The sequence below is a fragment of the Hyperoodon ampullatus genome, assembly GCF_949752795.1.
Source record: "Hyperoodon ampullatus genome assembly, chromosome: 11".
Taxonomy (NCBI): Eukaryota; Metazoa; Chordata; class Mammalia; order Artiodactyla; family Ziphiidae; genus Hyperoodon; species Hyperoodon ampullatus.
Genome location: NC_136924.1, coordinates 34869877 through 34896642, shown reverse-complemented (window position 1 = coordinate 34896642; position 26766 = coordinate 34869877). Strand labels below are relative to the sequence as shown.

Genomic DNA, 26766 nt, shown 5'->3' with positions numbered 1-26766 from the left:
GGTGGAAGGCAGAGAGGTGGAAGGGCGATTGGGGAGGGGTCAGCAGCAACAAGCTCCACTTCCTCCGGGACTCCAGGTGGAGACAGGAGCAGAGAGTGGTAATGCAAAGAGCACTGGGCCAGGCTGTGTCATGGACTGAGTGGCTTTGGGTAAGCTGCTCAATCTCTCTGAGCCTGTCTATCAAGGGAGGATGACAGTGCCTGTCTGATGGACCCTGCTGGGGAGACACCTCAATGTCTGACCACTGGTACCTCTTGTTGTTAGTGATTTCTTGGTAAGACCCCACACAGTGCTCCCTGCAGAGCCTGGAAGTTTCTTTAACAAGGTCCATCTGCCTGGCCCAGCCTAGTGGTCAAGAATGCAGGCTCTGCGGTTGGTACAAATCTGTGTGACTTTGTGCAGAGGACTTAACCCCTCTGTGCCTTGGATTCCTTATCTGGAAAACAGGGATGACAACAGCACCTTCTCTCGTGAGTTGTTGGGAGACGTGTAGAGCAAGTAGAACAATGCATGGCACAGAGTCAGTACTCAGACACTGGCCCCCACTGGTTTATTTTCAGGCTGTGAGCCCCCAAGGACTGAGTCTCTTTCCACACTCACACGGGGTTGTTGTGAAGATTAAACAAGCCCTGGGCTTCCCTGGTGGTGCAGTGGTTGAGAGTCCGCCTGCTGATGCAGGGGACACAGGTTCGTGCCCCGGTCTGGGAAGATCCCACATGCCGCAGAGTGGCTGGGCCCGTGAGCCATGGCCGCTGAGCCTGCACGTCCAGAGCCTGTGCTCCGCAACGGGAGAGGCCACAACAGTGAGAGGCCCGTGTACCCCCCCCCAAAAAACAAAAAACAAGCCCTCATTCATAGTCTTATCCATAATTCCAAAATCCAAAAGCTCTGAACACTGAAAGTGTTTTATAACTCTTTTGGTGGCAATCCCCAACCTGAACGGACACAAGGCTATTTGTGGTCATGATTATCCCACTTAAGTGTGACTTTGAGAAATTTCCAAGATTTGCCAAAACCTTAGTGCTAGATTTCAGGGTGAAGCCCAGACCCTGCTGGGAGAGGATATTTAATATACATACCAGGTTATCTTTCTAAAATGCAAAACGCACTGACCCCAGGGTTTGGGATGAGGGGCCCTGGGCTTGAGTGCTTGAAGCACTGGCAGGTGGTTAAGTTCCAGATCATGTGGCCTCTTTCATCATTTCCATTATTCTTCAAACACTATGAAAGTGTCTAGGATGCCAGGCACACACAGCAGGTGTACAGAGGACAGAGAGGGAGAGTTGGCCAGCATCTTGGGCATGCCTGTTTCTGACTTGGAATAGCAGAGGGAAGGGTTCAGAGAATGGCTTTGCAGTCAGAGTGCTCTGAGCTCCAACGTCAGCTTCTGCCACCTCCAAGCTATGCCATCTGGGACAAGTCGCTAACTTCTCTGAGCCCCCAGTTACCTCATCTGTGAAATGGGTTCACTCCCTCGGGCACTGCAAGGACTAAGGTTGCTCACGTGGGTAACGGGCTTGGGAAATGCTCACACCTTTCCCTGCTCTCCCCAGGGTCCAGCCCACATGCCCAATGAGATGGCACTCCTATGAGAGCAGGGTCTATGGCTGAGCGGTCTCTCCCCAGCACATGGCACGGGCCTGGGCGTGGAGTTGGAGCTCAGGGCATGTGTGTGGCTCGAGGGGGGCTTCCCAGTGGCTGCAGGCCCCTGAGGGAGAGGAGTCACAACCCATGGTCTGTGAGTTGGGGTCTTTTATTGCCTCGGTTTCCTCTTTGCAAGCAGGGTTAGAGGCCAGATCTAGGGGCTCCTGACCCCTCACCCCAAGTTTGGCACCCAGGCCCTCACCTCTTATTTATAGGCCTCCCGAATCCGGTCAGGAGGAGCCTCTGCTTGGAGGCTCACAGGGCTGGGCCCCACTGTGCCGCTCCTGCCCAGGGACCTCACCTGAGGCTGTGGCCGCTGTCTCCTCGGCCAGGAGCCACTCCTTCTCCTGCTGCAGCCGCTGCAGCTCCCGCTCATGGTGCCGCTGCAGCTCCTCCATCACCTGCTGGTGCGAAGACTCCATCTCCGCCAGGCTGCGCTCGCACGCCTCCTGCGGGTGGGAGGCCAGGCGGTCACGGGGCTGCCCCCATTGCCTGGATGGTGGCCCTTTCCCAGCCTGTGACAAGAAGCCTCGGGGGCAGGCCTGCCCTGGTCCAGGCTTCACCACCTCCCCCAAGACCCTGGCATCATCGGCCTGTATCTGCCCCTGCTCCCCGCCATCCACAAACCTCACCCTGTCATTCTCCTGCTTCAAACCCTTCTGAGCCTCCCCATCCCGCAGAGCCAAGTCCCTGCTCCAGTTTCTGACCCTGGTGGTCTCATCCCTGGCCCTCCCTCACCAAGAAGTCCCATAGTTATTAAAAAAAAAAAAAAAGCACAACCAGTTCATGGCATGTTCACACCTCTGAGCTTTAGCTCATGTTCCCACTACCTGGAACATTCTTTTCCAACTTTCTCTTCCTGGGTAATTCACTTGGCCAGCAGACCAGCTTAAAGATCCTCCTAGCTCTGACTCTGGGCAGCCTCTCCCATGCCTCCAAAGGCTCTGCTTCTGCCAGATCATAAATTCCCCCAAAAGAAGGAAGATTTGATCCAGCTCAGAGTCCCCGGGGTATGGGCTACGGCCTGACTTGTGGCAGGTGCTGAGTAAGTCAGCTGAAATGGATGGCTTACCACAGAATGGGGCTGTGTAGACAAGACTGGCAAGTTTTTAAATGATTGATAATACCCGCTGCTGGGAGAGTCAGCCGCGACCGGGTGCATGGAGGGCAGTTCGGTGGCATCATCTAATTTTAACGACCCCTTAACCTAGCAGGTCCACTCCTAGGAATGACCCCACAGAAAGTCATACGTGTACAAAGACTCTTGGACAAGGGTATTCCCTGTAGCAAGGTTGGTAATAGATGAAAACTGGAAATAATCTAAATACCTAACAAGGAAGCCCTTAAATAAATTATGGGATTGAGCTTTACAGAGGACCCAGGCAACTGTTAAAAGACAGAGCTGCCCACGTGGACTGCTGTAGAAAGTGTCCCAAAAATTAGGTGATGAAAGCTGGTTTCTGACAATACACATGGTGGGACCCCAGTCACGGACACAAGACACTTAGAGCTGTAGGTCTGAGTACATGTACATAAAAACACAGAGAAAGGTATGGAAAGATACTGTGGAAAGTAATGGTGCCCCAAAGATGTCTATGTCCTACTCCCGGCACCTGCGAATACGTTACCTTACATGGCCAAGAGGAATAGAGGCTGCTAATCAGCTGACCTGAAAACAGGGAGATTATTTTAGATTATCCTCTAGGCCCAAAGGAATCACAGGGTCCTTGGATGTGGAAGGAGGCAGGGGAGCAGAGGGAGAGGCAGAAGGGACTACGGAAGGAGCTCAGTGGGAAGTGAGAAGCACTTGACTCTCTTTCGCAGGTTCTGAAGGTGAAGGAAGGGGCCACGGGCCAAGGAATGCAGGCGGCTGCCAGACACTGGAAAAGGTGAGGAAACGGAGCCTCCCCAGAGCCTATGGAAGGGAACGCGATCCTGTGGATGCCTGGATTTTAGCCCGGCGAGACCCGTGTTAGACTTCCACCCTACAAAACTGTGGGATGATAAATTTGTGTTACTTATGTTAGTGGTAATTTGTTACGGCTGCAACAGGAAACTCTATAGATGTGCTCAAATGGTAACCAAGGCTCCCTGGGGTTGGGAGCAGGCAGGGGAAGGCGAGTTCACGTGTTTGTTTCTAACCTTTTGATTTGTTTGAATTATTTTTGAAAATGTAAACAAATTCATTATATAATTTAAAAATGTTTCAGATCATTAAAAAGGGAAGGGGAGGAGCCAAGGAAGACACTGAGGCACACGGAGGGCCAGTTAAGAGGCTGCGTTCTCCCCACGCCACAGGGCACCTCACGGCCGGTGGGGGCTGACCCCCACCTCGCCGCAGCCACATCTGGGGGCTGCACGGGCCAGTTTGGGGGAAGGGCAAGGGTCAGGCCCCCTGGGTCCAGGTGTTCTGAGTGGTGGGCAAGGGACACCTGTCCCACTGAGCCTCTGTGCCTGTCCTGTGTGTGTCCCCCCAGTAAGGGCAACAGAACATGGCTTTGGAATTCCACAGACTGGGTCCTAGTCCTGGCCGTACCATGGAGTGAACTTGAGCAAGCTCCTTTCCCTCTCGCAGCCTCAATCTCCTCATCTGTAAAACAGACCCCATAAGACCAACTCAGGAGGGTCCTTAAGGTAAGTCAGTGTCCACCTGTAGAGATCGCCGGCCTGTAGAGACCGGAGCACTATGGGAGATGGGACTGCTGTTCTTAAACATCCAGATCAGGCAGGCAGACCCGGCAGCCAATAGGGCGTCTGGAGGCTGACGTCAGGGGGTGGGAACTAGCCCACGAGGAGGGGCTCCCAGAAGGCCAGGTGCTGCTGCCTCTGACCTGCCTTCCGGAGGGCCCAACGTGTTGGCCGCCACCTCTGACATGGATCAAAGTAGATAAAGAAGTACCCATGGCCCCCACTGCAGTAAGCACTGAAGCCCCGCGGGGTGAAGCGCCAGGCCCCCGGCTGCTGTCCTGTGGTGGCAAGCCCCACAAGCTGGAAGAGGGGTGCCCACTCGTCCTGATACCAGGCTGGGGAATCCCTCCCCTGCTGTCACCTCTCCAGGGTCCAGTGACTCTCCAGCTGCCTCCTCAGGGACCCGAGGGGACGCAGATGGCTCGGCTCCTCTTCTCTGGCGCCCTCCCCCACCCCGTCTTGGGTTGTCTCCCCATTATGTCCTTCTCACCCCCCATTCCTCCTGCCCGTCCCAACCTAGCAGGACGAAATGCTGACAGCCTTGGGGTGCCCAGTGGGCACCTGGGGACCAGGAAGCCTGGACTGCAGACACAGGTCTGATGCCAGCTGGAAGGTCTCGCCCCCTCTCTAGGCCTCAGTTTCCCCATCTGTAAGCTGAGAAGTCAGAGCAGTGCTTTTCAAACTTCATTTTAGTGACAGAAACCTTCTTCCAAAGGGAATCTAATGCAGGTTCTAATAGTAAAATGGACAAGGATGGAGCTGCTCTGGTACTGGTGGCTGTGAATGAACCCACCCAGAATGGACCCTCCACAGAGCAAAGTCTGAAGCCCTCAGGGTGGGGGTCTCTGAGGTCCCCAGATGCCTCAGGTGGTGGTGGTGTTGGACCTCACCCTGTCTAGAGATGCCCCACCTTCCTCTGGCCTCAAGGGAGCCCTGACAACACTGGGCCCTCCCTTTCCCCCTTCCCCATGTCAGGTGATCCCCAAGCTAGGCCTCTACATCACACCCCGACTCCCCTTGGCCCTGGTCTCCCTTCAGCTGAATGTTCCATCAACCACTCAGCCCCAGACGGCCCTTGGCCTTGCATGGTGGCCCCAGCTCCCAGCCGCTCCCCTCTGCCTTCCTCGGGGCAGTGGCCCAGCCTTAAGCTCACCTCCCTCCACATGCCCTCCTACATCCCTCTCTCTTTCGGCATTGTCCTAGCTCCTGATGCTGGCCCTCCCCCCTCCCAAGCCCCCTGCACTCCAGCCCCACCTTCCCGATGTCACTGTCAGACCCCAAACCTCCTCAGATGTGTGGGATGCGATTCCAGCTCCTTAGCTTGGCAGTGGGGGTCTCCACGATAGGCACCCACTGGCCCTCCACCTCCTGCTGCAGCCCACGCTCCCACCCACAGCTCCAGGAAGACTTCCTGAGAGCCCCACGCCCCCTCAGAACTTCTAGAAGGTCCCCCTGCCCAGAGCCTGGTATCCCAGCATTCTTTTTTGCTTCAGGCAAGGGCGTGCTGGCTGGGGGCAGCCGATTGTCAAATTTTTAGGAATTCTGTGGCATGGTTATTTAGCAGAGCCATTATTAGAAATTATATAAACTTATAATTAATTGTTACATTAAAAACAAAGCTGATACTCAAAATTCATCACTTCCTAATTATTTCACTGCATTTTATTAGTAGCTATGCTTTGAGGTTATTTACATCTCCTGTATCTGTAGGGTGGAAATATCATTATGACGGCGGGCACATAGCTTCCCAACTCTGTGTTCAGGGACATCAGCCATAGCGGGAGTATTTACACCATGGAAATTGGTAAACGTTACAAATCAGGGCTTGATTTATTGTTTTGTTGATTGTCCAGATTTAAGCAAGAGATGAGAAAAAGCTAATAATGCTCACAGTACAGATTATACTTCAAATCAGCATGCCCTATCTATGACCATCACGTTGTACACAGAACAAAAACCTGAGAAATATTCTTAAAAGAATATTCTCAAATAGTCTCAACAGAAAACTATCCTCTAATTCAGCAAAGAAGTTGCTATGACATTGACCAAGTAAAGTTTCAACATATGTCTTGCTGTCTTACTCATTCACACAAACAAAAATGCCAAACGACATTCGTGTTAGAACGACACTCGTTTGTCGGCTAGCTGTGGATACGAGCATTTGGAAAAAATCAACGAAAGTATTCTGAGAAAAATCAATTTGCTATATGGAATTCACAATAAAAAACATTAAATATTTTTTATTTGTAAGTTGCACACTAAACATCCTTTATATCAGTGAAATTTACAATAAACACATACAAGTGTGTCAGTGTGTACACACACATGTATTTTTTCTGGAGAGCTAGTTGTCCCAGGCATAACAATCAAAAGTGTCTCCGGACACGGCCAAATGTCCCCAGGGGAACAAAATCAGCTTGGTTGAGAGCCGCTGTCCTAGGCAGACCGTGCGTCTCCCGAGGGCCACTGGAGGTGCCCACGTCCCGCAGACCACCTTGCGCAGGGCCTCGGCCTGGCAGGCATGGGCAGGATTTCCCTGTGTTTAGGGAGCGACTTCCAGGGGCCTGCCCATTAGGGACCCCACTCTCCACCAGGCCCCCTCTTCCCCAGACGTGCAGGGGAAGGGGTCTAAGTACAGAGGATCACATGGGGGCTCACCCACAGGCTCTGCAGTCAGCCTGACCCGAGCTCAAATCCCACCTCTGACATCTGCAGGCAGGTTGACCTCAGGCAAGTCACATAACCTCTCAGAGCTCAGTGGCCTTGTCTGTAAAAATGGGCACAGTGCTCACGTCCACCCGCTGGGGAGATTAAATGAGATGATGAATGTCAAATGCCTCACACGGGTTCTGGTACACAGGAAGGGCTCCCAGAATATTAGCCGTTTTCTCACAACGTGGCAACCAGAAACCTGCCCCCACCCCCGACACAACAGCTCCTTGGCCTTACCTGTGAGATGTAGCCTGGGGGAATGTGGCCGTCCTCCTGGGACTTGGGTGCACCCTGAGGAGCCTCCCCTTGGAGACGCCGAGCCTCCCCTTGGAGACGCCAGGCCTCCAGCTGGGCACGAAGGGACTGGACCTATGTGGAGGTGGGTGGGGGGGAAGGCGAGGTCGGTGAGGGCCTGAAAGTGGGAATGGAGCTGATGGGAGGAAGTGGCCCTCGTGTGGAGATGCAGGCAAGGGGGACATTCTAGGTGTTTCCTGGATGGCCAGGTCAGAAACCCAGGAGAGTGCTGGCCCCCAGTGGGCTCGACAGGGTTGGGAGCAGAACACCGCGGTCACCCCCACATCATGTAGGTGGGAGGAATGCCTTGGAGCTTCAGTTTCCCATCAGTAAAACAGTGATGAGGTCTACCCTATGGGACCATGAGACTGCTGTGAGAATTACATGAGCCAATGTAGGTAAAGAGGGCCTAGCACAAGGCTTGGGATGCAGAAGGTACTCAATAAATGGTCTCTCCCTTCTCTTCCCTCTTCCCTTCTCTGTGACTGCTGAGGACAGAACTCAGATGGGAAAACAAAAACAAAAAGCCCCCAAGGTCATAAGGAATCTGGGGGTGGGGGGGTGGGGTGTCAGTGGCTCAGGGGTGAGCTCCCCATCACTGTAGGTATGCAAGATGAATGCCATAGCGTGACTGCAGGGATAGGAAGGGTGTTAGTAGGGTGAGGAGGCTCCCAGAGGCCAGTGCCGCCTACCTCCCTCTCCAGTGCCTCGTGGCTGTCGCTTGGGGTCCCCCGGCGCTCCCCGCGGCTTTGGTTGAGCAGGGCGGTGAGAGGCACCCGCTTGTTCTCCCGCAGGGGCAACTTCTCCAGCTCCTGCCACTTCTTCTCGATCTCCTCACTGAGCCGGCTCTGCTGGTCCTCAGTCAGGGGGGCACCCAGGCCCCGGCGCGGACCCTCGCCGGCCAGTGTCTCCGTGGCCCTGCTGTCCGTGGCCTGGAACCACTTGCGTCGCTCCTCAGAACGCTGGGCCAGGTCCCGCTCCAGCTCCTCCTGCTTGGCTGGGCGGTCGAGAGCGCGGGCCGGGGTGCGGGCCCGCTGCGGGGAGCCCTGAGTCAGCGGGGAGAGCTCCACGTAGTCCAGTGACTGCCGCTGCCCGTCCGCCTTCCGGGGGCCGCCCCGGCCGATGACCTCAGAGCCTGCCCGCTGCTCCCCCGCCTTCAGGGAGCCCTTTGGGGTGCCGTAGCTGTGCAGCGTGTTCTCCTTATTGCAGTCTGAGAGCCTAGGGGGCCAGCAGAGCCACATCAGATGAGACCTTGCCCTCTTGGTCCCAAAATAAGCACTTCTGCAGTCCCACCCGTGCACCGGGGCCAGGGGACAGACCCCAATGGAAGCAGCAGCTTAGAACTAGAGCTTCATCATTAACACCCTGGGAACCATCCCAGCTCTGCCACTTACCGGCAGAGGGTCCAGGGTGCCTGGCCTCTCTCTCTGAGCCTCAGTTACCTCATCTGTGATATGGGACAACAGTGCCACTCACAGGAAGGACTAGGTGAGCAAATGTGTGCAAAGCAACCAGGAAGCCCTTTGAGAACATGATCGAAGCATTAGCATTAAGGGTGTGCTGTTTGACAAGGCCCTAGGTTCAAGAGGCTCACAGTGGAATAGGGGAGATGCCCAGGGTCACTGCTGGTGAGATCAACGGTGGCCTCTGGGTGGGTACACAGAGAATAAACTGTGGAGACCCGTAACGACTGAGGCAGTTCCCCTCTTCTTCCATAGCAATACTGAGTATGTGCTTACCCGGCCAAAAACTAAAGCAACCCTTGCAGCTACACGTGGCCGTGTGACTCCACCCTGCCCAGTGCATATTAGAGGTGGCACCTTTTGAAGGACCAGGCATGCCCTGGCCTGGCTCCTGGCTGGGACCCATGAGAATGTGAACAGTGCTCTGGCGCAGAGGCAAGGCTGTGGGCCGCTGTGGAGCGAGAAAGAAACCTCTCCCTTGTTTAAACCCGTGTTTGGGGTTTCTTTGTTGTAGCAGCAGAACCTATATACTAAATCATAGTCCAGCCGCACAGTAGCTGAGTTTACAAAGGGCCTCCATGCACGTCCTCACATGACACACCTCAGTGTGACGGGTGAGGAACATGAAACTCAGGCCAGACAGCAACTGGCCTAAGGTTGGCCAGCCAGGGTGTGGTCAGGCAGGTGGACTCGCACTCAGCACCCCTCAATACCACGCGTCCATTCCTACTGCCCAGCAGCCAGAGTCCCAGCCCCTATGGGCAGCTGGAGTTTATCCTGTGTGGGGCTCTACCACCAGGTCACTCGGTCCTCCTGCCCCTCTACCCACAGTGAACTCCACAGGGAGTGAGCTCCCCACCCAGACTAAGTAGCCATCGCCTCTCCCTGACACAGGCTCAGACACAGCCCCTGCAGCACAGAGTCAATCAGCCACCTCATGGGGCTGTGACTCACCGGCATCTTCTCCAAAGAGCCAAGGCCTCTCCCCACCTTTTCAGGATGTGGGGAGATAGACAGGGACAAGAGGCAAACCTCAAATCCTCAAGGTATTTCTGGATGAGTGCCACGGATACCCCCTGCCCTCTCCCTCTCCCTATTTTGTTGGTGGAGAAACTGAGGCCCAGCAAGCAGAGCCCCAGGGCCCTCAGGTGAGTGCCAGAAACCCACTCAGGATGCGGGGGTAAGTGCCTGCCCCCCAGGCCCCGGTCCAGCCCGGCACGTACTTGGTGACGTCTGGGGCTGAGGTTGGACGCACAGTCTTCCTCAGAGCCTCGATCCAGTTCCTCCGGATGCCCGAGGTCATGGCCGACAAGGTATAGACAGCATCTTTGGTCTGTAAGTCCACCCCACAGGTAGGTTGCCACCTGGCCAGCCCCCTTGCTCCCTCCCCACTATGGACTCCAAAGAGGTGCCCTTCCCTCCCAGGTGGGTATCTAAGGTCTTGAGTCTGGAGGTGAGCAGAGCATGCACAGTCTCCCCTCCACTAGCCTCAGGAGAGCCCCATCGGCTCCAAGATCTCTCCAACATCCAAATAGCCCGGCCAATGATATCCGGGATCGCCCCAGAAATGCTCAGCGTTGGCAGCAGGGCTTCTGACTGGCTCTGACGACAGGATCTCCAGGTAAATGAGTGATAGGAGCCAGTCTGGTGGGCCACGCCCCACCCCGGCACCTCCTCTGGGGGGCCCTCCAGGCATGCCGCCCCCCAGCCACCCGCAGGCTCACGTGGATCTGGAAGCCGTAGTTGCGCTGTACCGCATACTCGGTGACGTCCGTGCAGCAGCGCAGATCAATCTCCCCATCCAACTCATCTGCCTGCAGCAGGAGGGCTCACGATGGTCCCTAGACTCCAGTGACCCTACCGGGACCCCCAAGCCCCTTCCAGGTGTCCCCCGGCACCTGATGGGGGAGGAAGCCCTCCCATCTCATCGTCTCACCTCCTCAGCAGTGGAATCCCTGTAGTACTTGAGGCTTGAATCAGTCAGCACAAACCAGTGCTTCTTCCACTGTGAAGGAGAGATAGTGGTGAGGGAGGGGGTGCGGGGGTGTGGAATGGGAGCGTGCGTGTGTGTGCACCATTCCGCGGGTATCCTGGCCGTTGCCAGGTCAACCATTCTGCTTGCAGCAGGGGCCTGGCACCCTCATCTGCTCTGCTGCGGGGTGGGGGGCAGGGGACAGGGGACAGGGGACAGTGCAGAGTCACAAAATCCACATTTGAAGTAAGCCCCCCCATTTCCTCTCTGCGGGGACAGCATCTGTGAAATGGGTCGGCTTCTCCTCAGTAACCACACCCTTTTTCTCTTTCTCGGGGCCCTTCTCTGACTTGTTGACACTTCCACAGGCTTCCTGATAACTTTCCACCAAGATCACCAAAGGCTCCTACATGCAAGTCCCACTCAGTGCAGTCCAGGAAGGGGATGTGACCTGTGTAAGGTCATTTGCCTAGCAAGTTGGGGGCCAGAACTTCAAAGACCTTTTTCCGTACACTGACCCCAGATCAATCACCCCAGTGGTCAAAGAAAAGTCTACCAGAGAGCAGGGCTGGAAGGGTGCCCAGGGAGAAGCATCTGAGTGCTGGTCGTATTCTGTTTCTTGATCTGGGTGCTGGTTACATGCGTGTTCCGCTATGTGAATACATTATCTGTACATTTACGATGTGGGCTTCTCTCTGCTCCAACCAGGGTTAGGTTGGCAGGACACATAAGAGAGGAGTGGGGGCATCAGAACAGCTTGATATGAAAGTGCCACGCTCAGCCCACCTCTGGGCTTCTGACCATTCACTGGAATGCCAGTCGAGGTCCACCCACTGCCAGGGTCAGTGCATGTCCTCCTGGTGCTCTCCCGCATCACTAAGCCCTTGTTTACTACTTCAAGTACTTCGTTTTCTTTCCTCAGGAAGACAGTAAGTTTTCAAGGATGGGCCAGGATGATACTTTCTACTTCTTTCCACACTGCCTCCCCTAAGAAACAGGATTTTAGCATCCAAGAGACCAAGGTTACAAGTATTGTATGCCTTGCTAGCTGTGTGTCTTTAGTCAAGTGTCTCGACCTCTCTGAGCTTCAGTTTTCTGACCTATAAAGTAGGGCTAATAAGACCCTAAGCCTCCTAGTGAAGTTAGAAATGCCTAACCCTCCCTGGAACGTCTCTCATGGCACTTCGCATAGGGTCAGGCACTAGGTTGTTGGGGACTGTTCTAAGAGGCTGGCCTTAGAACCACCCTGCTCTTCTGAATGGCCCGAGCTGCTGCTCAGGACAACTGTCCCTCTGTAAAGTGGGGCAGGAGTTCTGTATCAAATGATCTTTTTGGCCCCTCTAGGCCTAGTCTGTGACTGCCTGAGATGGCAGCTGGATGGGCCTCAGGTGCCCCGAGTTCTAGGCCAGGGTTTGCCCAAGGTGCTGCTAGGTCCAGAAGAGATTAAAGCCCTTGTGGGCCTGTCTCCTGTCTGTGCACCGAGGGGTTGGGCTGGCTGAACTCACAGGGCCCTTCCAGCTCGGACATTCCAAAACCCTGTGAAAGAGAATGAGTAACGGCCAGTTCTGGGTGGAGCCCATAATCTCTGCCCTCCAGAGACCCTGGGTGGGGGAGGCCGGGAAGGGTCACTGGCAGGGTGCCCAGCCTTGTGTGAGCCTGGAGTCCAGCCACCAGAGGACTGGCAAGCAGGCAGCGGGTATGAAGGCTGTAGGCTGGAGGGAATAAAGCATGTGGGTAGGAAACACAATGAGATTCCCTTTGGCTCTGTGCCCTCCCCGGCATGCGGGCTGCACACAGACCCAAGCCACGGGCGCATGCAGGACCTGGGCGGGGAGATGTCCCTTCCCAGGCTGGGTGGGCAGGAGGCCAGCTGCAGCTTCAGCTTGGCAGCCAGAAGGGTAGAGCTGGTGAAAGGCTACTGTCCCTTCTGGTTGTAAAGATGCACACGTTAGAGAAAAGGAAGGGTTATTAGCTGAGGCCCAAGCAGGCACTGGGGGTTGTGTGGGACCCTTTACCTGCTTAACCTCTGTGACTCTGTTATCCACCCTGGAAAGAACTATTATTATCCAGTATGTCCATTTCACAGATGAGGCCACCGAGGCCAGCTGAAGCTGTGACTCACCCGATGGGGCCCCAGGTTGGTGAGACTTCAAGAAATGTGGTCTGAGCCCCACCCCCAGGGTTGGGGGGAGCTGCTGTAAAGCTGAGTCTTTGGGAATCTGTACGTGTCTCAGGCTGGATGATCTCCGTGAACCCTTCCATCCCAGACCCTTGGATACCCAGCCAGGGTCGTCAAGAGGTGGGAGGGCTGAGGGGCTCTTGGTGAGAGGAGGGGATGGGGTGCAGGGCGTGAGGCACCAGGAGGCCGCCATCCCTGGTGACCTTTACAGACTGCAGACTGCTCCAAGAGGCTGAGATGACTAGCAACCTCTGCCCTCCTACCCCACAGCCCAAGGCTTTCTTTCCAACAGGACAAGAAACATCCTACCCTCAGGGCTCCCACTCCAGCCCCCACCCTGTACCCTCTCCACCCAGAAGCCAGGGTCTCTAGAAAGCCGGACAGGCCAGGGAAGCAGCTCAGCCACCTGGGCCCTGCAGCAACCCCACCTCCCATCCCCCACCCCACCCCCGCCTCAGCCCTCCTACCTCTCCAGGCTCATCCAAGATTGACATCCATCCCTTCTTGAAGTTGAGCAGATCGGGCTATGGGGAGAGGAGGGGGCAGATGAGTCAGGCCCAGCAAGAACCAAAGGGGCCTGGGGAGGAAGGGGGGCTGCCCATCCTGCCCCCGAGTGAGGTCCTGGGAAGCCTGGAGGGAGGGCTGAGGCCCCAGGTAGCCCCCTAAATCCAGGCAGGCTCCTCAGCCACTGAGGCAGCCTTGGTCCCTTTCCCGAACATCCAGCAATCTCTGAGAGGTGGGCTGGGTGACTGGCCACCCACCACAGACCTCTGAGCTCCCTTCCCACCAGCCGGCTTCCTCACCTGAGAGTGGGACAGGGGGCAGGAGATCTCTGACTGTAAAAAGGGACCCTTAGAGAGCTCAGAGGACAGGCCAGATCAGCAGGGCTGAGCAAACCGTCCAGTTCTTCTCGCTGATGAGGCCCAAGTGGCCCAGCAGGACGATGCCTTAACGCTCCTACCCATTTCCAACCCACTAACCCTCCCGTGGTCCAACCAGCCCTGCTTTCCCTCATCTCCTGGAGAGCCTGAAAGATGGAGCCAGGCCCAGGCTGAGGTCAGAGACTTCCTGGTCCCCCCCTAGATCTCTGGAAGGGCCAGGGAGATGGCACCTCAGTCCCAGTAAGCCCTACCTGCCGGGTGCTGCTCAGGGGGGCACGGCCCCGGGGTCTGGGGGCTCCCAGCTGTAGCATGTTCCACGGGGGTCTGTGAGCTAGGTCCCCCACCTAACCCTAGATGACGAAACTGCTCATCCAGGCATTTTCTCTGGCCAGGCCTACCCACAGACCCTCCCTGCCTGCTGGGGAGACCACTCTCTCGTCTAAGTCCCGGTCCTCCTGCAGAGGTTCAGCTCGTGCCCACTGGCGGCCAGGCTGGCAGGCAGGGAGGAGGCGGCCACCTGTTGCCATGGCTCTGAGCCCACCTATCAGCACCTGCATCACAGCCTCACTAGGCCAAGGTGTCCGGTTGCATGGAGGGAGTGGGTGGCATGGCTCAGTGGGGTGGGCGGCGATGGCGGTGGCGGCGGCGGCTGGAAACCTGGAAACCGGAGCCACCTGACCTGGCCACCTCCCCTGACCCGCCTTCCTGTCAGGGAGCCCCATTCTCCTCCTCCTCAGGTGGAGGAAGAGACCTGAGAGGGGCTTAGGCCAGCAGCCTGGACATCCTGAGCCGTCTCCAGCCATGGCCTTGGTACCAGGGCCCCTGGATCTCGGCAGGCCGGCAGCCCAACTCCTGCATCGCAGCCCCTGCCCGGAGACCTGTCTGAGGGAAGGGACACAGGCTCTGCCCAGACCTGGGAAACCCCAGGCTGTGTATGCCCTGTCTGCTCTCTCTCCTTCCCCGCCCTGTTCCCCACGTGGGCCGGAAGCTGCTCAGGGTGGTTCCAAGTTAAGACTGAAGACCGGCAGCCACGCTCAGGGCCACCAAGTCACCTGGGTCCACATGCAGATGGAGATCCCCCCCACCGTGGCCCCAGGGCCTGGCATGCTGTGGCCCCAGGGGAAACGTGCTGAATAAATATCCACCCTCCTCTACCTCCCTGATCTAAATTCCTGTGCTTCTGAGGCAGTCCGCACCTCCACCTCCTGGCGCTGAGAATGAGAAGCCAGGCTTTCTGGGATGGACCATGGAGCTGGCATCACTGTGCTGACCCGAAGAGAGCCCCCGGAAAGGACAGATAACCCAGCCAATCGGACTGAGATCAGCCGTGGGCTTCCAGAGGCTGAGGAAGGGCAGGAATGACAGGCTGGGGCCCCGAGGACTGCCTGGGAAGTGGGGTCACGGTGACCTTCCTACGTCACATGCCCTCCCTGAGCCCGGCTGCCAGATGTGGCTAATGATAGCGGGGCCCTGCCCTCCCCCGGTTCCGTGAGAGAACTGAATGGGCCACACATGGAGACGCCAGTACACACACACCACACACATGCTGCACATGTGCCGCATCAAGCACGAGATGGTGCAGTGACCCTGGGGAGAGGAGTTTTTAAACCTGCTGGCAGGAGAGGTCCTGAAGTTACCCTGGAACCCCCCCCAGGGGTCAAAAGGTCTGATAACATAAATCTCCTCCCCTGCACCTTCACGTGTGGTTCCTCAGGCCCAGACACCATTCCTCCTCCTGCAGGAAGCTCCCTTTCTCCTTTTTCCTTTCCGGAGCACTGACAGATCCTCACAGTGGGCCCTTGTTCCTTTGGCCACAGGTCAGCACTGCCTCCCGCTGGCCTGGACCATCGACACAGCCTCCTGTAAGGACACTCCGGCAGGGGACCCGATCCAAAAGGCCGAATGTCACAAGCCGCTTAAAACCTCCAGGGATGGCTCCAGACGGCTTCAGAACAAGGTCCAGTTGCCTTAGGATGGCACAAAAGCCTCAACCTGGACTCCCCACTTCTTAGGGGGCCCCATGTTTATGTCATCACACATCCTCTCTGATGCCCAACACATCAGGACTAGTAGGGCCCTCCACACATGCCTGGGTCCTCTGCTTGAAATACCAGGCTGCCTCCTCCTCCTCCTTCGACCAGGCAAACCCCTTCTCATGCCTTAAGACTCGGCTTAATTGCCACGGCAGAGGCCCCTTTCCCAGTACACACCACACACCACACCAGATGACCTCCCACGGCCTCTGCTGCATCTGTGATTGTCTTGAAGCCATTTACTTATCCCTCACAGGCTAGACTAGAAGCAACTCAGTCAGGGACATGTACTGTTCATGCCCCAAGACCCGAGGACTCAGGGAACATTCGTAAAAATTTCTTTCTTTCTTCTTCTTTTTTTTTTCTTTTGGAACTAGGCCCCTGTTCTACGCCAGGAAATCAGCTGTGAACAAGAGATGTGGCCCCTGCCCTGGTGAAAACTCAGGACAGAAACAGACAATAAACAAGTGAACAGGTATATAATTTGATGCCAGGTAGCAGCTGGGGAATGAAGCTCCAGGGGCAAGGCTGCACCCAGCTAGCGTAAAAGGAGGTGGAGCAGATCCTGACTCCAGGCCTGGCTTCCTGAAGCCTCTAAGCATTTACCCAGTCATAGCACCTTTGCCACTTGCTCGTTCAGATTCCTGAGGTCGGGGAGATGGGGCCAGGAGAGAGGAAAAGGGTATGAAGAAGAAACAGGAAGGACACCGGCCTGGAGCAGGCTCAGGTCTGAAAGCAGTCAGGACGAATCTGGTGAACTGCCAAAGGTGATTGTGAGCCTCCCCTCTGCTCCAAAACCTTTCATGGCTCCCCAGTGCCCCTGACCAAAGCCCAAGCTGCTCTTCCTGGCCTTTGAGGCCCTCCTTCCCAAGTCCCTTTTCTCTGTTTTCACCATTTAATTCCCCAAATATGGCCACCAGCCTTTGTCCATCCACACTGTCCCTCCTCCCCCAGTCCATCTCCACCTGACAAAGTCCTACAGTCACAGGAGGACATCTCCCTCGGGAAGCCCCCTCCCATCAGCAGGGATGTGCTGTCTTCCTCCACATGCTGCTTCTAGCAGCCTTACCCTTGTTCAGTGTGTGCTTCCCCAGGAAAGGCAACTGTGTACATTTCTTATCTCATCCTGAGAGAAGACTGGGACAGAGCTGGTTACAAACTCTGGCTCGGCCAGGGCCTAGCTGTGTCACCTGGGGCCTGTAACTTCACCTCTCTACACCTCAGTGTCCTCATCTGTTAGATGGGAAGTTACCATCAACCTTCAGGGTTCCAATGTGGTAATGTGAAAGCACCCAGTTCAGGGCCTGGCAGGCACCCAGTCAGCAATGAAACCACCCCCTACTAGCCTGCCGGGGTGGGGGGGCGGCCAAGACACTGACTCAGCTCCTCCCCCCACATCCCTCTCTACTCCTCCCTGACAGGGAAGGGAGGCTGCTGACAACAGGAAGGGCCAGCAGAGAGGTGGCAGGATGTGCAGAGCCTGAGGAAGTCCAGGCAGTGAGCAGGTCATCACACTCACAGGGGCAGGGCCCCTGCATACACCACCCTGCTCAACTCTCCCCACCGATCTCATCAGACTGTCAGAGCCTCCCTAAGGCACTTGCCAGAAACCAAAAGCAGTCCTGCCCCTCTCTTCCAGAACTTCACAGTCAAGGGGCCAGAGTGACGTGGAAAAGGGCTACTCCTTCCCTTACACTCAGGGTAACCTCTGGCAACTCACCAACGCCCCTCCCCAAGCCTCAGTTTATCCGACTGTAAAATGGGGGTAATGGTGAACTCAGCTATGAGGTGCAATATGATAAATAAGGCACATGTATTGAGAGAGCTTGGGTAGGGCTCATCCCCAAGGGAATGACAAATCCCTGCCATCGTGTTCCCCACCCCCAATAGCGGGCCTGCCCCACCCAAGGTCCCAGCGCCACTGCGAAGTGGCAAGCCCGGGAGAACATGGTATTCTGCTGCTTCAGAAGTCCCAGGACGGGCTCTGGTCAGGATGGGACGAGGCGGTCCCTTCTCACCCACCCAACCTCCGGCCAGCGCCCACACAGGCGTACAGCCTTCCCAGGCCCACATCAGCGCGACCCATCCGAACCAGGGAGCGCCTCTCTCCAGGCCCCGGCGAGACCCAGATCCAGGCCAGGCCCATCTCCGCTCCTCCCGTGGCCCAGAACCCTGACAGACCCTACGGATCTGGCAGCTTAGGGGAATCAGATCAGGTTTTCACTAAGGGGGGAGCTGGAAGGGAGAAGGGAAAAGGCCACCCGGAATCTGTCCGTGATTGGTCCCGCAAAAGTGAGGGGGTGGTGCCTGGGAACGAGAGTTCCCATCTTCTCGGGGGTTGCCCGGGCTTCTGGCCCAGAAAGGTGAGGCGGAGGCCGGGGGAAGGTGAGGCAGGACGGCCGGCCCGTGCCGCCGGGGTCGCCCTGTCTTCCGGCCGAGACCTCCTCTCGCCTCCGAGAAGTGAGGAGGGGGCTGCCCAGGAGGGGAGCGGCTCGGCTCTGGCTCTGGCCGTTGCTCTCATCCGGACCTGGGGCGCAGAGGGGCTGCCCCCCGGGGAGGCACTCACCGTCATGGCGGCACCCCGGGGCGGCGAGAGCAGGAGGCAGGAAGGTGGAAAGGGCTCTCGGGCCGGGCTCAGCGGCGCGGGAATCCCCCCGCCGCCGCCGCCGCCGCCGCCGCCGCCGCCGCCGCCGCCGCCCCTCTCGGCCGCCCGCAGCCGCTCGTCCAGCCCTTCCCTTCCCCGGCGCTGCCCCGGCCCCTTCCATCCGCCCATAAAACTTTTTTTTTTTTTCAAACTTCCTGGGAGGACCCGGGCGGGCCAATGGGCGGCGGGGAAGCCGGGACAAACAGTGGCGGGGGCCGCGGATGGGCCAATAGGAGCGCGGCAGGGGCCCGGGGGCGGGGCCTGCCGCGACGGGACGGGTGAGCTGGGGCAGTCGGGGCGGGCGGATGGGGGCGGAGGGACGTGAGGGCGGGCCGAGCTCTGACGGCGGGCAAGCTGGGAGGAAGGAAGGGCCTAGCGTGCAGGTGACTCCGTCGGGCCACGGCTAGGGAGTGCGGAGTGGGAGCAGCCGGGTGTGGCACCCTCGTCGTCCAGCAACGGCTCCCCGACCCACGCCAGCCGCCGGACGGAGCGATGGGTCCATTAGGCCTCGGCGCCTCGGTTTGATGGCGACATGGGCAAAGCACCCATTACTACCAATTCAGCGGGTCCCACACGCCAAGCCCCGCTCGTTACCCATGTAATGGGCTTTCATCCTTACCACAAACCCGACAGGTGATGTCCTTGTCCCCATTTTACTAATGAGAAAACGGAGGCTCAGAGAGGTGAGCCAACTTGCCCAGGGTCACACAGTAAGAAGAGAAGGGATTTCTAGGAAGTAATCTAAGCACGAAGTGAGTTCTGGAATTGGTAGGGCCTTCCCTAAACGTGCCCTCCTCACCGGGGGTCTTTCTCGCCTTAAGAACCTCATTTTGGGTTCTTGGGTGTGGGCTATACCCGTTTCTCACTTTCCCAGAACACTTGGTGGTTTGTAAGAGTACTTTTGCCCTGCAGAAGCTCCTCTAAGCCCGCAGCTGAGGAGGTACTGTGGTGGAATTTGTTGCTAAATGCATGAGGTGGCTTATGGGGCATTGTGATTTAAACCCTGTATTACCTTAAGCAAGGTCCTTAACCTCTCTGTGCCTCAACTTCACCCTCTGTAAAATGGGATAATGCTGTTATCTCACAGGCTACTGTAAGGATTAAGTGTTAATTTAAGTAAAGCACCTAGAACAACCCCTTTATCCCTAGTTAGCTCTCCTTAGGTAGGGGCGCAGGGGAGCTTGGAATAATTACCACTTCAATGATTCTGCCATCTCAGTTTGGGGTTCAAAAATTACTGCTGTCATGATTATAATCACTATCCCCATTTCACAGAGGCCCAGGGAGCTGAAGTTTTCCCAGCATTTCCCATTGGAATTCTCTCCTCCACCCTGAGGAATGAGACCAAGGGTAAGTCCTCCTAGACACTGGCCTTCTGGCATCCCTGTGCTGAGTGTTCCCACCCTACCCTGTACCTCACTCAGGCATGTGGTCCTTGGGAGAGTGCGTGGACAAACAGAACACCTCAGCTATCACCAATGCCCTACCGCAGTGGCGTAGACACCTGGCAGTACCAGCCTCCTTGCTGGTTTCCTGGCCTCTGGGACTCCCTTCTAGTACCCTCAGCACGGTGATGAGAACACTCCCCTGCTCAAAGTTCTTCAACACTTCTCCACTGTCGATAGACACATCCTTGTGCCCGCAGCCATGTCCATTATCATCTGGCCCCTGCCTGCTGTCCTCTGTCATTAGACACACACATTTCACGTGCTAGGGCTACACAATGCTGGGAAGTCCCAGAATAAGCCAGGTCCTCTGTACCTCCCTAACTGCACATGTTGTTCTGTGCCATGCCTGGAACACTTCCCTTGCTGTCCTCTTATGCCCCAACACACATGCACTCACTCTCTCCCTTCCCTCCCTCCACATGTTTGTTTGCCTGGAAAATTCCTCCTTACCCTTCAAGTCTCAGTCCAAAGGAAGCCAGAGTGCCCCCAGCACAGACTTAGAATCTCCTTTCCCAGGGCTGCCTGTGTGTACTCCCTGCCCAGAGCTCCCTGCATCTGTACACTCCCCGACTCAAGGGATGACCACACAGTGTTCTAATCAGTTATATGTCAGTGTCCTCACAAACTGTGAGCTCCTTGGGGGCAGGAACAGAGTGGTTTTTGTCTATATCATGGTAAGCCTAGGGCCTCACCCAACATTAGGTCCTTAGTAAACATTGGTCGAGTGAATGAATGCACAAATGAAGGAATGACTGCCTTATTGCAACTTGCCCTGGTAAGACAGAGATGGCACAGCTTCAGGGACCCAGGAGTGACTTATTAAACAGAGCCACCAAACCTTGGGGTTATCCAGCCTCAAAGCGTTACTCTATTGAAGATAACAATGTGAGGCTCAGAGAAGGGAGACAATGGCCCAAAGGCACACAAGTTAGGGGCAGGGGCAGAGACAGAACTCAAGCCCAGGCTTCCTAGCTCTTGATCTTGGACTAATTTCACTGTCCAGCCCAAGAGATGTGTGAAGCTGCTTTAAGTAACTGTCTGGGTGGCTCCACTAGCAGTTCCATCTCTCAGCTCCTGATTTTCCTCATTCCCAGGTGAGAGAATAGCTGAAAATTCATTGAGCCTTAGTTGCCACATCTGTCCAATGGAGAAAATCTGCAGAGACTCTCAGGGCTGCAAGGAGGACTCAGGGAGATACGGATGCACAGAGGTGGGGGGGTGGGCTCTGAAGTCAGCCAGAGCAGGGTTCAAATCTTAGCTCTCCCCCATTGTGTGACCTGAAACAAGTGAGTTTCATTCCCTCATCTATGAAATGGACAATATGAACCATACCTAGTATGCCTAGTGGTGAGGATTCAATGCAATCAGATGTGCCACGCACTGAACACAGAGCTGAGCGCATAGTAGGTGCACAATAAATGCTGGCTATCATCACCATCATCATCATCCCAGAGTCCATTTCCCCATTTCTCGCCCCCTTCTCTCCAGCCAAAAACTTACCTGCCCCCTCCTGCCGGAACTGCTGTGTGTTAGTGACCCTTAGTTAGGCTGATAAGGTAATTCCCGCCCATGGCTTGAAGATACCACTCTGCCCAGATAACCACGTTTGCCTGGTTACCCTTGTGCCTTGACCCCCAAAGAGCAGCAGCGAGGAAATTAAGAAGTGGATGGAGAAACTAGTGTTTGGACGCCCCCCCACCCCATACCCCACCCCATCACACCTCTGTGCATCCTGATTTCCCTGAGCCTTCCCTGCAGCCCTGATCATCTCCATAGACTTTTTCCCTCATTAGACAGATGTGGCAACTGAGGCTTGGTGAGTTTGGCTGCTGCCATTCTCTCATCTAGGCATGAGGAACATCAGCAAGAGGCCAGTTCCTCTAAACCAGGAGTCCCCAGCCCCCAGGCTGTGGACTGGTACCGGTCCTTGGCCTGTTAGGAACCGGGCCGCACAGCAGGAGGTGAGTGGCGGGCGAACGAGCGAAGCTTCATCTGCCGCTCCCCATTGCTTGCGTTACCGCCTGAACCATTCCCCCCCACCGCCTGTCCATGGAAAAATTGTCTTCCACGAAACCGATCCCTGGTGCCAAAAAGGTTGGCGAACGCTGCTCTAAACCATAGCTGTGCGACCTCGGGCAAGTCTACCTCACCTCTCTGAGTCCCGGTCTCTTCATCTGTAGAATGGGTATACAGGCTCTCAGCCTTAGAGCTAGACCCCACGCCGATGAGAGTGTGAGAGTCAGCCTGTCACTGAGAGAAGAGACCCCATGAGCCAGGCTGTGGCTCCTGGAGATGGCCAGGCCTCCTCCCTCCCACCGTGAAGGGGGCAGGAGAGCGCAAGTCACAGCTGCCTCCCCTCCCTGCCCTTGAGAAAACCACGAACCAGAGGCCTGAGTGTTTACAGCCCTCTCTGGGCAGGGAATGGGTTACGTAATGCCAGATGTTTGTGCAACTGGCCCAGACCCAGGTCTGAGACACACTTTGCAATCCCAGAGCCCCTCGCGGGCCCTCCCTCCCTCTCCCCCTTGCCCCCAGCCTGGCTCCCCTTGGCCTATTTGCTGATTGGGAGCTTTCAGCTGGGTGGATTATTCCATCACCCCTCACCCTGAAAGCTGAAAACAGCCACAGCCTGGTCCTGCAGGTGGGACGTCCCCCTCGCTGCAGAGACCACGGAAGCTCTGGGCTCTGCTTCCAGCTCTCCTTCCTCACGTGGGGCCTCCACATCTCTCCCTCTGAGCCCCTACTGGCTTTTCTTTGACTGACACCAGCCTCCTCCCTCCCCTCCCCCACTCTCCCCACCCTCACCCCACCCCCACCCCACTGGAGCCAGCCTACCCTTTGCCACCTGAGGACCCCCAGAGACAGCAGGAACGGATTGAACAGCGTGGGACGGTCCCCGGGCATCCGCCATGAGGTCACCAGTCGGCCCTTGAGTGGGCTCCCAGCCTTGCCCTCCGCTGGCCTCTTGTCTGCCTGTCAAACAGGGTCCAGTGTTGGCCCCCACGTCCCTTTGGTGGGATGGAGGAGTCCCTGACGACAGCCTCCCCTGCCCATGCTGCCATGCCCACCTCAAAGGCCCAGGTTGCCATCTTTCTCCTCTCCCAGAACTGCTGAGGTGGACTGCCACTTGTTCACACCGCGTGGTGTTGGTTGACAGGGCTCCTGGGGCTCAGCGCCCTTGGGGATGTGCACTTCACCCTCAGGTCAGACCCCAGGTGGCCGGCGGGCGGGGAGTGCAGACCACAGATGTGTATTCAGCCCACATGTTTTCAGATTATTTTGCGTTAGGTTCCAGTGTTAAATAATCAAGTGGTTCAACACATAGCTACATATTTCCAGCTCCTCTTGAAATATCGAAAGATGGAGAAACTCTGGGCTCCTCTCCCCCAAGGCAACAACCCTCTGGAGCCAAGGGGTCACTCAAGGGCCCCCTAATCCTGAGTCCCCCATCTGCCTACTCTCCTCAGCTTTGTGAAAGGAATGAGTCACAGACTTCTACAGCCACACACCCGGCCGAGTCCCCAGTGCACCCTCTTTGGAGTCATCCTTGTTGGGGAAACTGAGGCCCCAGTGAAGCAGAGGCATTTGCCCAAAGTCACAGAGCAAGTTACTGGCAGAGGCAGGGCAGAGCCCAGGTGTCCCAACTCTTCAGAATCCAGAGATTCTCTGGATGTGGGACATGAAGCATCAAAGCACAGATCCAGGGGGCTTTGGGGGGCAGGACTGTCTCCACCCTGCACCACATCGCCATCACAGCCCTGACCACTAGACTGTGGGCTCCATGCTGGCGCTTCATTTCGCCTCTGGCCCACACCCAGGCATACAGAAGGTGCTCACGAAGGGTATGTGAATGAATGAATGAGGCAGTTATCAATTCTGTCCAGTCCAGGCTTCCTGGGGGTGGATTGAGAGGTTTTCTGGGTTGCTGGGGCAGGCCAATTTCATGGAGACTAGAGGGGGACCCCTGTGCTGATATTTCCTCTTTGTTCACAAAACTCTGGCCCCACAAAGTATGAAGAAATAACCCAGAAAGAGGAAGAGCAAAGTTGCCGGAGTCCCTGTGAGAGCTGGAAGTGCTTTTAGTGACCAGTCCCCGTCCCCTCCCATTTCACAGATGGGAAGACTGGCCCACCAAGCAGTTAGAATGCTGCTTCTACTATGCGAGGCCATGCAGGCAATCAGGGCAGAGCCAGGAAGCGGCGTTGGGGGTAGCAGAGAGAGCGCTGGGTAGGGGATCCTGAGCCCTGGGTCCTAATTTGAGCCCAACCACCGACCGGCTATGTGATCTGAGATGACTGCCTACCCCTTCTTTCCTCATCTGCACAGTCAGGGGTTGGGCAGAATCCCCCCACCTCTGACTAGCGGCAGGGCCAGATTTGGGGACTCCAGACTGCCAGACAGACACCCCCCGCCCCCCACCCCCGTCACACCCGGCTTCTCAGGAAGCGGCATGGGGAACAGCAGAACAACAGCAGGATTAGAAAAGCACAGCCTCAAACAGCCTGGTGTTCTCCTCGCCTCCCGCTGCCCCAGGCCCTCAGCTCTGACCTCACCTCTCTGGAGGCTGCGGGTGATGAGAACAGTCTGTTTGGCAGGTCTGTGGGGAGGGGCGGGGCAGAGCATGTGCTCCAGCTGCAGCCAGGCCTCAGAGCGGCCTCGGTGGGTCCCACCCCTTGCACACATCTCTCCCGCCCCAGGACCCTGGAGTTCCTCCAGGCCCAGCTGACTTCTATACCTCCTTGGCCCTCTTCAATGCTTCTCTGGCTCCAGCTCCTGGAAGCTCTACCCTTTCTCCCAGCCTGGCCAGCCCTCCAGAATCAGGAGGACCTTGCCTTCAGAGACCATCAGGGCCAAACTGCCATTTGCCCAGGGAAGGGCAGCGACCTTTCAGGGCATCCTAGCAAGTTGAAAGCAGAGCCCTAGGCTTCTGACCCTAGGACTGTCCACCCACCCAGATGAGGTGGCCCTGCTGCCAGCTCATCTAGAGCCCCTCTTCTCGATGTCCCCATGGCAGAGCCAGCCTTGGTCTGGATGACCCCAGAGCTGATCTGAGGACCTCAGCCCACCTCCAGCCTGATTTCCCTTCCCTTCCCCTCCCTCTGTGCCCACACCCATGACCCAACTACCGAGTCTGCCTGCTTCTGGTCAGTCAGTGAGTCTTGGCCTCTGCTTCCTTCTGACTCCTCAGGCTCCTTTGATTGGAACTGGAGATAAGAAAGAACACAGCTTAGGTCAGATTATTCCCCAGGTTCCAACTTCTTATGCATCCATTCATCATCCATCCATCTAACATCCATCTAGAATCCAACATTAATAGACCCATGTATCCATCCAAGCATCCAGAATCCATCACCCACTCATCCATCCTCTCATCTAGCCAACATCCATTATCCCAATACATCCATCCTCAATTTATTCATCATCTATTCATCCATCCTGTATCCACGGGACTTCCCTGGTGGTGCGGTGGTTAAGAATCCGCCTGCCAATGCAGGGGACATGGGTTCGATCCCTGGTCCGGGAAGATCCCACATGCCGTGGAGCAACTAAGCCTGTGAGCCACAACTACTGAGCCCGCGCGCCTACAGCCTGTGCTCCGCAACAAGAGAAGCCACCGCAATGAGAAGCCCGCACACCGCCATGAAGAGTAGCCCCCACTCACCACAACTAGAGAAAGCCCACGCACAGCAGCGAAGACCCAATGCAGCCAAAGATAAATTATTAATTAAAAAAAAAAAACTATAGGGCTTCCCTGGTGGCGCAGTGGTTGAGAGTCCGCCTGCCGATGCAGGGGACACAGGTTTGTGCCCCGGTCCGGGAAGATCCCACATGCCGCGGAGCGGCTGGGCCCGTGAGCCATGGCCGCTGAGCCTGCGCGTCCAGAGCCTGTGCTCCGCAACGGGAGAGGCCGCAGCAGTGAGAGGCCCGTGTACCGCAAAAAAAACCAAAACAACAAACTATATCCACGTATCGTATCCTTCCTCAATCCATCCAACATTCATTCATCCGTCTACCCATCCTTCCAACATTCATTCACCATCCATCATCCATATTCCACAACATTTACCCATCCATGCAACATCTATCTATCTATCCAGCACCCATCATCTGTTCCATTCATCACCCGTCTATCCATTCATCCATCCACCCATCTGTCATCCATCCAACATCTGTTTCTCATTTGTCCAACATATATCATCTATCCATCACCCGTTCACACATCTGTCATCCATCATTCATCCATCAACTACCCACGGCCCTACCCACCCTCCGTCTGTTTCTTGCAAGCCCTCAAGGATCCATGTATTCACTGGTCAACCAGCCACTGAGCTCATCTCCTCCTTTGTGTCAGACCCTGGGCCAGGGGCCAGAGGTACAGAGATAAAGTAGGTGCAGCTCCTGCTCGCATGGAGCTCATGTTTTTTAAGGGAAAATGACAACCGAGTGTGACCAGATGAAGAGTAGCAGAACTACCAAGCCCGGAAGGGAAACATCACCAATCCAGGGGTGGCGTGAGTATTCAGGGAAGGCGTCTCAGAACAGGGCAGCTGATCTAAGACTCAAACAATGAACAGATGTTTGGTGAGTGAAGAGGGAAGGGAAGAGCTTCCTAGGCCAGAAACAGCAGGCACAAGGGCAGGGGGATGTGCTCCCAGAGCTCTGCAGCCAGCTCAGCACAGCTAGAGGGCAAATCTGGGGTGGAAGGAAGGCCAGGAGGCCTTGGATGCCATGCCAAAGATTTCCTAGAGGTGACCAGCTGGAGCCCCAGCAGGACCTGGTGAATGCCTCTGCTGTGCCATCTGTGAAA

At 56.3% G+C, this 26766-nt stretch overlaps 1 protein-coding gene across 2 annotated transcripts in view; it reads right to left on the bottom strand.

Annotated features, from left to right (window-relative positions):
• Positions 1 to 26766, bottom strand: part of TRIOBP (TRIO and F-actin binding protein) — a gene marked incomplete at its 5' end in the record, with an annotated part of 57857 nt that overhangs the window by 5095 nt on the left and 25996 nt on the right. Inside the window, 8 exons of one of the 2 annotated variants that reach the window (XM_079715975.1) lie at positions 1946 to 2093; positions 7282 to 7413; positions 8031 to 8556; positions 10025 to 10134; positions 10526 to 10615; positions 10738 to 10806; positions 13420 to 13476; positions 25085 to 25162. In XM_079715975.1, coding sequence (XP_079572101.1) covers positions 1946 to 2093; positions 7282 to 7413; positions 8031 to 8556; positions 10025 to 10134; positions 10526 to 10615; positions 10738 to 10806; positions 13420 to 13476; positions 25085 to 25162 — 1210 coding nt within the window. Of the gene's footprint in view, positions 1 to 1945; positions 2094 to 6660; positions 7134 to 7281; positions 7414 to 8030; positions 8557 to 10024; positions 10135 to 10525; positions 10616 to 10737; positions 10846 to 13419; positions 13477 to 18432; positions 18640 to 25084; positions 25163 to 26766 lie in introns of those variants that run through there. The other variant, XM_079715976.1, reaches the window with a different exon arrangement.